General features: G+C 57.8%; 1 protein-coding gene across 1 annotated transcript in view; it reads left to right on the forward strand.

Annotated features, from left to right (window-relative positions):
- The window catches only part of DISP3 (dispatched RND transporter family member 3), a 55,858-nt gene extending 44,608 nt beyond the window's left edge, over positions 1–11,250 (forward strand). The window contains exons 12-19 of the mRNA XM_017887911.1: positions 1,014–1,150; positions 2,482–2,666; positions 5,638–5,768; positions 5,845–6,017; positions 6,954–7,080; positions 7,607–7,752; positions 10,438–10,597; positions 11,069–11,250. Coding sequence (XP_017743400.1) covers positions 1,014–1,150; positions 2,482–2,666; positions 5,638–5,768; positions 5,845–6,017; positions 6,954–7,080; positions 7,607–7,752; positions 10,438–10,597; positions 11,069–11,202 — 1,193 coding nt within the window. The 3' untranslated portion in view covers positions 11,203–11,250. The remainder of the gene's footprint in view (positions 1–1,013; positions 1,151–2,481; positions 2,667–5,637; positions 5,769–5,844; positions 6,018–6,953; positions 7,081–7,606; positions 7,753–10,437; positions 10,598–11,068) is intronic.
- The last annotated feature ends 4 nt before the right edge of the window (positions 11,251–11,254 follow it).

The raw sequence follows: 11,254 nt of genomic DNA on the forward strand, positions 1-11,254 counted from the left end.
AGTTTCCCTCAGAGGTGGGTGCTGAGACAAGTGTACTGGGGGAATGAATCCCCCATCAGGCAGCTCTGTCTGTCCCTGTCACCCTATGGCACTGTCACCACCTCTGTCCTACCACTGTCACTCCCAGCACCAGCCCTGAACCATCACTGGCACACCTTCACCAGGATGCCTTTCATCACTGTCACCTCTGCTATCTGGGCCACCCTATCGCAGTGACTGCCACCTCCCCCACCATCCCTCCCATCCCATCCCTGTGCCCACCAGCTCCCCCACCATCCCTCCCACCCCACCCATCCCTGTGCACCACCTCCCACCATCCCTGCTACCCCATCCGTGTGCCACCACCTCCCCCACCATCCCTCCACCCCATCTCTAAATAGTGTGCCCCAACCTCCCCCACCATCCCTCCCACCCCATCCCTGTGCCCACCACCTCCCCCACCATCCCTCTACCCCATCCTGTGCCCACCCACCTCCCCCAGCCATCCCTCCCACCCCATCTCTGTGCCCACCACCCTCAACCCCACCCATCCCTCCACCCCATCCCTGTGCCCACCCACCTCCCCACCATCCCTGTACCCCATCTGTGCCCACCACCTCCCCACCATCCCTCCCACCCCATCCCTGTGCCCCCACCTCCCCCACCATCCCCCCATCCATCCCTGTGCCCACCAGCTCCCCCACCATCCCTCCACCCCATCCTGTGCCCACCACTCCCCACCATCCCTCCACCCCATCCCTGTGCCCAGCCATCTCCCCCACCATCCCTGCTACCCATCCTGTGCCCACCAGCTCCCCCACCATCCCTCCCACCCCATCCTGTGTCCACCACCTCCCCCACTATTATTGTCATGGGCCTGGTCCAGTAGAGAGGGGCGCAGCCAGCATTTTGAGATGAGCCCAAGGACAGGACTGAGCTCGTTAGTCGACAGAGCTGAGGGTGGGCTGCTCCAGGGTCAGGAGAAGCCAGTCAAGGTCAAGTTCACCTCTCTTTCATCCCTTATTTGTTCATAGATTTCCTGGGCACCGTGTACATCTCTAAAGTGAAGAGTCAGGGCCACCCCGCTATCTACAGGCTCTCCCTCAATGCCAGCCTGCCTGCTCCTTGGCAGGCTGTGTCACCTGGGGATGGAGAGGTGCCCTCCTTCCAGGTGAGCCTGGGCTATCGTGAAGCAAGCCGCCACCACTGGGGGCGGGGGGGCCCTCAGGGCCACACTGGTGGGCACTGGCCACATAGGGAGAAGCAGCTTTGAGGATGAAGACCCCCCAGCCCCAAACCAGCCTTGTCTGTGACAGGGACCTGCCAAGTGGTGGCAGCTTAGGCTTCTGAGTCAGCCAGGCCTAGATTCAAATCCTGGCTCTGCCATTTATTAACTGTGTGTCTTTGGGCAGATGACTTACTCTCTGAGCCTCAGTTTCTTCATCCGTGACATGGGGATGTGACAAGCACCAGCCAGCATTGTTGGAGGTGTGTAAGGTGAGGCTTGTGCAGTGCAGAACGCCTGGGTATAGTCCCTCCTCGGGCAGTGGCGGCCAGGAATCTTGCTGTCCTTGGTAGCTGCTCCAGCACTGCAGAAAGGAGTCCCCAGGCCCAGACTTGAGTTTTCCCCTTCGTGGGGGTCATTTGTGTTTCTTTTTCTTTTTTGGGGGGGTTGGGGGGAGGACAGGGGCTTGCTCTGTCACCCAGGCTGGAGCACAGTAGCATGATCGTAGCTCACTGCAGCCTTGACCTCCTGGGCTCAAGCGAGCCTCTCCCGTCAGCCTCCTGAGTAGCTGCAACCACAGGCACACACCACCACACCAGCTAGTTTTGTCTTTTATTTTTTGTAGATACTGGGTCTCTCTGTGTTGCCCAGGCTCATTTGTGTTTCTTTAACATGGTATACCCTCCATGGTGACAGGGACACGTGCCAATTTGTTTGTTCAGGATTTATATTTCCACTTGGAAGATGAGGTTTCTGAGGCTTTTCCTGCCTCTAAGCCTCTGCGTGTGCTGTTCCCACTGCCTGAAAAGCTTTTCCTTTGGCTTCATGTGTGGCTGACTCCCTGGTGCTCGCTCAGGTCTCGGCACCCCTGTTGGGCCCCACAGAGCCCTGCCCCGGCGCCTTTCTCGCCTTGTCCTCCTCTCCCTGCCATTTATCCTGTCTTATCTTCCTTATTCTTGGAAGCCATCATCATTGCCAGCTCCACAAGGGTAGGGACCGTGCCCCTCAGAGCCTGACACGGTGCCTGGCATGGGACAGACACTCAGTGAACGATTGTTGAGGGAAGAAACGAGGCTCAGAGAGGGAGGAAAGGATTTGCCAAAGCGCTGAACTCAAACCCAGGCCTCCCAAGCCTCTGCCCAGGGCTCTGTCCCCGACTCTGAGGACTGGGACGGGGTGAACTATGCCGAGGAGGGAGGGGACGGAGCCTGAGGCTGGCCCAGGCTGAGGCAGCCCCCCCGAGTCACATGTCTTGTCTCTGTCAACCCACTGCTTAGGTGTATAGAGCGCCTTTCGGTAACTTCACCAAGAAGCTGACCGCTTGTATGTCTACAGTAGGGCTGCTCCAGGCGGCGAGCCCCTCCCGCAAGTGGATGCTGACGACCTTGGCCTGTGATGCCAAGCGGGGCTGGAAGTTTGACTTCAGCTTCTACGTGGCCACCAAGGAGCAGCAGCACACCCGGTAACAAAGCCTGGCAGACAAGCCGGTGCCCATCAGCCTGGCTGCTGCTTTGCCCTTTTCTCTCTTTTCTCTCTCTTTTCACATGGGGGATGCCAGCAGGCCCTCTCTTTTTTTTTTTTTTTTTTTTGAGACGGAGTCTTACTCTGTTGCCCAGGCTGGAGTGCAGTGACACAGTCTTGGCTCACTGTAACCTCTGCCTCCCAGGTTCAAGTGATTCTGCTGCCTCAACCTCCTGAGTAGCTGGGACTACAGGTGTGCACCACCACACCTGCTTAACTTTTGTATTTTTAGTAAAGACGGGGTTTTGACATGTAGGCCAGGCTAGTCTCAAACTCCTGAGCTCAGGTGATTCACATGCCTTGGCCTCCCAAAGTGCTGGGATTACAGGCATGAGCCACCGCACCTGGCCCTGAGGGATGCCAGTAGACCCCCTTCTAAGACTCTGGCCAGGTGCAAGTGGCCTCCCATGCCTGTAATCCCCAGCAGCTGTTGGGGAGGCGAGGGTGGGGGCAGTCACAAGGTCAGCAGATCGAGACCATCCCCTGGCTAACACCGGTGAACCCGCGTCTCTACCCTAAAGTACAAAAAATTAGCTGGGCCAATGGTGGCGGGTGCGCCTGTAGTTGAGCCAGCTACTCCAGGAGGCTGAGGCAGGAGAATGCGCTTGAACCAAGAGGGCCAGAGGTTTGCAGTTGAGCTCGAGATTGGCACCCTCTGCACATCCCAGCCTGGGCGACAGAGTGAAGACTCTGTCTCAAAAAAAAAAGGAAAAAAAAAGAAAAAAACTGCTGTCTGTTTTCACCCACCTGCCCAGATGGGTCTCTGCCCAGGGCTGGGGAGTGCAGAACATTGGCAAAGATGACGGGCCCAGGAGCTGCTCCCCGCCTTGATAGCTCCTCAGGGGTTTCAGTGGTCACCTGGCTGTCCCTCTAGCATACCAGGCCCCTTTCCCTCCCAGGCCCTTTGCATTTGCTGTTCCTTCTGCCTAGAATGCTTTCCCCAGCTCCTCACATGTGAGACAACTTCTCAAGATTCAAGTCCCTGTCCAAAAGTCATCTCGCGGGAGAGGCTGTCCCTTCCCAAGTACCACATCCAGCCTCTCTCCATACATCACCCACTGCTCTCCTGGTCCCGTTGCTACCTGCCACCGTGCTGACCTGCAGTGTTACCTGTCCTCCCATGGGAGCACACAGGCATCCTGTGGTAGGACCTTGGCCATCTCATTTGGTGCCGCCTCCCCAGCACCTGTCACGGTGTCTGGCATAGTAAGTGCAAATAAGTGCTTGCTGAATGAATGAATGAGTACACGCTGCACTTCCTTGACAAGGCACTCACCCACACTCTAAATACATCATTCATTCAGAAAATGTTTATTTAATGCCCCTGCCCCTTCCGCTGGAAGAAGAGCGAGGGGAGGGCCTCTGTTGTATTCACTTGCCACAGGGCCAGTCCCTGCTATGCCAAATCAGAAGCTGCATTCTGTGCTCTCAGGGTCTCCATGCCATCCAGGGGCACCTTTTCTGGGGTTTCCTTCCCCGTGTTGTAAACACAGCCCCACATCCATTTATCCGTGGAGGCCATTTTAGCTGAAGGTCTCCTTCCTCCGCCGTTCACTGATTTAACAAACTGTGGACTCCAGCTGTGCTGGCATTGTGCTAGGGGTATGGTAGTGACAAAGACAGATGTGACTCCTGCCCTCGGGCCGTCTAGCAGGAGACAGGCAGCTAACAAGTAAACAGCAATGTCATTACAAACCATGATACATGCTCTGAAAGAAACAGTCCCACTGTCATTGTGGTGGAGAACAGTGGTGCAAGGCCATGCTCGGTGACACACAGGGACTGTGGTCTCTGACAGAATTCAGTGACACACGGGGACTGTGGTCTCTGACGGGGCTCGGTGATACATGGGGACTGTGGTCTCTGACAACTCAGTGACACATGGGGACTGTGGTCTCTGACGGGGCTCAGTGACATCGGGGACTGTGGTCTCTGACGGGGCTCGGTGACATACAGGGACTATGGTCTCTGACAGAACTCAGTGACACATGAGGACTGGTCTCTGACGGGGCTCAGTGACACACCAGGACTGTGGTCTCTGACAACTCAGTGACACACGGGGACTGTGGTCTCTGACGGGGCTCAGTGACACACGGGGACTGTGGTCTCTGACAACTCAGTGACACGGGGACTGTGGTCTCTGACGGGGCTCGGTGACACATGGGGACTGGTCTCTGATGGGGCTAACTTTGGAATGTCAAACACCTATAGGAGTCTGAACTCTGCATGGGGCTGAGGGGTGCAGCTTGGAGGCTGGGGAATGGCAGGACAGCACTGGCTGGGTCCTTTCCAGCCTGGGACCCTGACTTGGGGTTGAGGGCGCCTCTGCCTGTCCTCCCCTGAGCCTCAGGCTGGGCTCACTCTGCACAAACACATCAGTGACCAGGGGTTGGGCAGCCTGCCTGGATGAGCTGGAAACATTCTGGAAAGAACTTTGAGCTGCACTGGGCCTAGTGGTTAGCCAGCTGTTGACACTAGAGCCCTTCCTTCCTATAGAATGTAGAGACTCCCTAACTGTTGGGGTTGAGGCAAAGCTGGGGACCCCTGAGCGGGGACCGCTAGGGTTGTCCCTGGGGCCCCTCCTGAACCTTTGTACCCCCTGGGGGACAGTTTGAAAGCTGCTGGTCTTCTCCACCCTTCATGACTCCTATGGGGAGGCTGAGGGGCAGAGGGGCAGGGCCTTGACTAGGTTCCCATAGTCAGCCTTGGCAGGGGCGGGGCTAGAACAGGCTCCAGACCCCCAGCCTAGGGCAATTCCCTCAGCCCTCAACCTGAGAACAAATCCCCATGCAGGAGCAGAGCCTAAGTCCAGACCCCACGACACCCCACCCCCAGCCCCGGCCCACTGGCCTCACCTCCCCTGACTCCTTCTGGCCTTTCCAGCCTCAGCCCAGCCTCCATTGCCTCCACAGGAAGCTGTACTTCGCCCAGTCCCACAAGCCCCCCTTCCATGGGCGCGTATGCATGGCACCCCCTGGCTGCCTGCTCAGCTCCAGCCCCGATGGGCCTACCAAAGGCTTCTTCTTCGTGCCTAGTGAGAAAGGTATGGCAGGGGCACACAGGTGGGGACCTCAGGAGCTGGGCGCCGCCTTTCCTTACAGCTCTGACTCCGTTCGCAGTGCCCAAGGCCCGTCTCTCGGCCACCTTCGGCTTCAACCCCTGCGTGAACACAGGCTGCGGGAAGCCAGCGGTGCGGCCACTGGTGGATACTGGGGCCATGGTCTTCGTGGTCTTTGGCATTATTGGCGTCAACCGCACTCAGCAGGTGGACAACCACGTCATTGGAGACCCGGTACGGGGCATGCGTGAGGCAGATGCTGAGGGCCCCAGCTGCAACAGTCTCGCAAATAGGCACCTGTCCAGGGAACCACGTCTAGCTCCTCACACCCCCTCTTGGCTCATCAATGGCTCCTCTAGCCCAGACAGATCCCCCATGGGCTCATAGGGGTCCTGTTTTTCTTGAGGACTCAGCGGCATTGACCTCTTAGACTCACCCAGGAATCTGGGTTTAGGGTCCAAGCTGGATGCCTGTGAGGGACTTGAATGGAGAGAGGGCAGTCCAGGTGGACACCTCATTGCCCTCCCCCTCGCTCTGAGCTGGGCTGTGGCTTTCTCCTCTCTGAGGCTTCCCTCCCTCACATGCACTCCTGTCCAGTGTGGGGCTCTTCAGTGTTTGAAGGCACTGGTTGAGCTGGGACTGTTCGGCACGTAGTGGGTGCTAAGGATTACCGGGAGGAAGGATGGGCGGGTGTCCCTTGCCTTTATTAGTCACAGCCCAGCGGGGTACACGGGAATGGCAGCCATGGAGTAAGTCGGGAGCAAGGTGGAGTCGGAGGAGATCTGTGTGTTCAGTCCACACTGGGCATCTGCAGGCGCTGGGAGCAGGGGCTGGGGGACCAGGCAGGTCCTGCAGGACAGTGAGGATGTGGCTGTCTGGGAGGGTGGGGAGAAAAGCAAGAAGTTCAGGTGAGAAGGTGGTGGGGGAAGGGGAGGAGGTGAGGCGGAGGGGCCTGTGTGGGGTGGGCAGTGATGGGAGCAGAAGATGCTGGTGGGGGCAGGACAGAGGGTTAGGGTGGGGCAGTGAGTGAGCAGTTGGAGGCTGGCAACGTGAGGGTGACGGGTAGCAGGAAGCTGCTGGAGGTTCTTCCCTGGGGTTGGGGGTGAGCACCCAGGACTGAGACCCTGTCTCACTGAGCGGCCTGGGCCGGCTTATGTCTCCTTGGGAAAGGGCAGTGTTGTCTACGACAGCAGCTTTGACCTCTTCAAGGAAATTGGACACCTGTGTCGCCTCTGCAAGGCCATCGCAGCCAACTCCGAGCTGGTGAAGCCAGGCGGGGCCCAGTGCCTGCCTTCAGGTGCGTGGGGTGTGGGGAGCTGTTCCTCCGAGAGAGAATGGACTGACTGGGGAGGCACAGAGGCCGTGGTCCAAGGTAGACAGCCGAAGGACACAGTGTGGCATGCAGGACTATTTTGCAGATGTGTGTCTGTGCTGAGTGTGTCCACACCAGGGTGGGGTGTTGCCGGCAGTCCAAGGTTTCTGGATGTGAGCAGGCTGTGTGTGAACAGGACTGGTGCAGAGGTGTGCGTGTGTGGGATGTGGGGCACATCTGCAGGAGTAGCCTTTCCAAAATTGGGGGGTAGGGCCCGGGACTGGCCCACAGCCAGTGTGGATGAGGTCACCACAGGGGCGTCCCTGGGAGGGGCCCACACGTCATGTTCTACCCCGATGGCAAATGCATGTTGTAGGTTTCCCAATGCTGTTGCCAATGGTTACAAACACTCTAAGCCTCAGAGGTAGGTGAGTGTGTGGGCACAGGTGTGATGCAGGGGACAGGCTCTTCCAGGGCCACCACCCACTCCCTTTCTTGCCTCTCCCCACAGGCTACAGCATCTCCTCCTTCCTGCAGATGTTGCACCCTGAGTGCAAGGAGCTGCCGGAGCCCAACCTGCTCCCGGGGCAGCTGTCCCACGGGGCAGTGGGCGTCAGGGAGGGCCGCGTGCAGTGGATCTCCATGGCTTTCGAGTCGGTGAGCCCAGGCAGCCTCGCTGGGCGCTGTGCTGCATACTTGCACTGGGTGTGCCACCTCTGATCTCAGCCCTCTTCCCAGATCGGGGGGAGATGCTGAGGCCCAGAGAGGTGGAGTGACTTGCCTGAGGTCACACAGTTAGTGGGTGTCAGTGTCAAGTGCTAAACCAGGCCCCCTGACTGCAGAGCTCTGCCCTTTCTTCCCCCCACCCTTTCCCTTCCCTCCTCCACCAACTGGGGATCCATGGTATTTTTTAGTCTCTGGTCTGTAGGGGCCGATGGAAGTCCAGAATGCCCCCCTCTGCCACTGTGGGAGGCCAGGTTGGGGCCCCAGACCCTGGCAGCCTCCCTCAGGGTGGCCAGGGCACCGGCCATCCCCCATACCTCCCTGCTGCCTCTGTCACCCCTGGACGCTCGCTGAGCTCTGCCCGAGGAGGCACAGGCACGCGTGTGCACGTACACACACATGCACACACTCCTGACCTGAGCCCTGTGGGGACTCTTGGCCCTGGCACGTGGCTTTCCCAGCTTGGCAAGCGTGTCCCTGCTGCCTCCGTGCAGAGACCTGGGCTCAGTCCTTGCTGGGATCCTGATGTGCTCTGTGTCCCTGAGCAAGTTACTCGTCCCTTCTGGCCTTATCTGTAGAAGAGGGTTCAAGATCCCTGTGCCCCTCTGGCAGGTGTGGAGATAAGAACACATGGGAAAGTCTGGGGACTAAGAATCAATGTGACAGCTTAAGCGGGGAGGGGGGGTGGTGGTGACTCTCCTCTGGCCCCCCGCCCTGACTTCCTTCCCACTATTTATTTCTGTTACTCATTGCATAAGCAACGAAACCAGCCACCAGCCAGGGGGGCCTCAGAGCCCTCAGCAAGCCCCCAGTCAAATGCAGACACCAGTTCAAAGACCCAGATGGGTCTTTTTGAGGTTGCATTTTTTTTACTGTGGTGAAATATACATAAGGTAAAATTAACCATCTTAACAGGTGTTGTTTGTTTGTTTGTTTTTGTTTGTTTGTTTGTTTTGAGTCAGGGTCTCACTCTGTCACCCAGGCTGGAGTGCAATGGCACGATCTTGGCTCACTGCAACCTCCGCCTCCCAGGTTCAAGCAATTCTCCCACCTCAGCCTCCCCAGTAGCTGGGACTACAGGCACCCACCATCACACCTAGCTAAATTTTGTTTTGTTTTGTTTTGGTAGAGAGGGGGGGTTTCACCATATTGGCCAGGCGGGTCTCGAACTCCTGACCTCAGGTGATCCACCCACCTCGGCCTCCCAAAGTGCTGGCTTTACAAGGCATGAGCCACCGCGACTGGCCTGAACGATTTTTAAGCATACAACCCTGTGGCATTAAGTATGTTCACACCGTTATGCAACCATTACCACCATATACTTACAGAACTTTTTTCATCTTTCCAAACTGAAGCTCTATCCCTAGTAAACACTAACTCCCCCTCTCCCCTTCCCACAGTCGCTGGCACCCACCATTCTACTTTCTCAATGAATTTAACAACTTGGGGGCCTCAAGTGAATGGAATCATACGGTGTTTGTCCTTTGGTGACTGGTTTTTTTTTTTTTTTTTTTTTTTGAAATGGAATTTCGCTCTGTCGCCCAGGCTGGAGTGCAGTGGAGCCATTCCGGCCCACTGCAACCTCTGCCTTCTGGGTTCAACCGATACTCCTGCCTTAGCCTCCCAAGTAGCTGGGATTACGGGTGTGCAGCACCACACCCGGCTAATTTTTTGTATTTTTAGTAGAGAGGGGTTTCTCCATGTTGGCCAGGCTGGTCTTGAACTCCTGACCTCAGGTGATCCGCCCACCTCGGCCTCCCAAAGTGTGGGGATTACAAGCGTGAGCCACTGCGCCAAGCCAGTGACTGGTTCATTTTACTCAGTGCGAGGTTCACCATGTTGCAGCATGTGTCAGAACTCACCTCCCTCTGCAGGCTGAAGCCCCAGGCAGTTCCAGGGAGGAGAGAAGTCCCCACTCACGCTCACCACGCGGCAGGGCGCCCACTTCCAAGCTGACCCCACCAGCACTCAGACATGCGTGCACATGCACACACATGCAGGCCTCCTGGGAACTGGATTGTACTCAGCAAGAGCAGAATTGATGAGCAGATACCTTAAGAACCTTTTAGAGCAGGGAGAGTGCCAGTTTCTCTCATTCGTCATCCATGAGCACCCCTCGGGACTGGGCACTGTGGGCCAGCCAGGCTGCTTCTGCCCTTGCAATTCACAGTCCCACCTGCCAGGGCCAGGCAGGTTGCCAGGCAGTGACAAAGCAGGGGAAGCACTGAGGGTTTGGAGACCCCAAAGGAGGTCCACCTTGGGGCATCAAGGAAGGCTTCCTGGAGGAGACGGAACTCCAGAAAGTCCTGAAGGATGAGCAGGAACTGGCTGAGCAGGCAGAGGGAACAGCACGCGCTCTGCGTGGACACAAGAGCGTGGGGGACCCTGGGAGCTGAAGGGGGTTCTGGTGGACTGTGGTTGCATGTGGACCAGTGCTGCTGTCACAATCACATAATACCTCCAGAAGCTGGTGGGGACTCATTTTGGATTGAATCGTTCATACCCTCCCCGACAGACGCAACACTCCATTGGTGGCCACAGAACAGACCAGCCATGCCTGGGAAGGGCGGGTGGACCACAGCCCCTGCCTGTCTCACTGGCTCACATCTCTCCCCACAGACCACATACAAGGGCAAATCCTCCTTCCAGACCTACTCAGACTACCTGCGCTGGGAGAGCTTCCTCCAGCAGCAGCTGCAGGCCTTCCCCAAGGGCTCAGCCCTGCGCCGGGGCTTCCAGACCTGCGAGCACTGGAAGCAGATCTTCATGGAAATCGTAGGCAAGCGGCAGCCTCGCCCCTCCACCCTGGGTGGGCAGGAGGCAGAGGGACCTGGGAGGGGAGGGCACAGAGCGGCCTGTCTGAGCCACACTCTGTCCTGGCCAAGAGCCCTGGGGAAACCAGGTGCCTCAGTGGCCAGGACACTGATCAGAGGCTGGAGTTTGGGTCCTCTCCTTCGGGGGCATCTGGCTACATTCTCCAATCTGGACTTTGGCCACCTAAAAAGTAACAGTCATGACCATGATGGCAGCTGCCAGTTACCAGCCTCTCCTAGGTGCCTAGGCTCTGGGCTGAGGGCCTGACCTGTGTTCTCTTCAACTCCAAACAAGGCAGGTGGGGTAAGGTCCTGTTATGACCGCATTTTACAGACAGGGAATTGGAGTCTCAGAGAGGTCAAGGGCTCACCCCAGCAGTACAGCTTGCTGTGAGCGCCCACAGAGCAGCGCACTGAGGCCCTGTCCTCCCTTGCAGGGGTGCAGAGCGCCCTGTGCGGCCTGGTGCTATCCCTGCTCATCTGCGTGGCCGCGGTGGCCGTGTTCACCACCCACATCCTGCTCCTGCTGCCCGTGCTCCTCAGCATCTTGGGTACGTGGGTGAGGGGCTGACAGGCATCCGGCCGGTAGGGATGGGAGCAGGCAGAGTCTCCCTCGTTGGAAG

The sequence above is a fragment of the Rhinopithecus bieti genome, unplaced genomic scaffold (genome assembly GCF_001698545.2).
Source record: "Rhinopithecus bieti isolate Rb0 unplaced genomic scaffold, ASM169854v2 scaffold_16234, whole genome shotgun sequence".
NCBI lineage: Eukaryota > Metazoa > Chordata > Mammalia > Primates > Cercopithecidae > Rhinopithecus > Rhinopithecus bieti.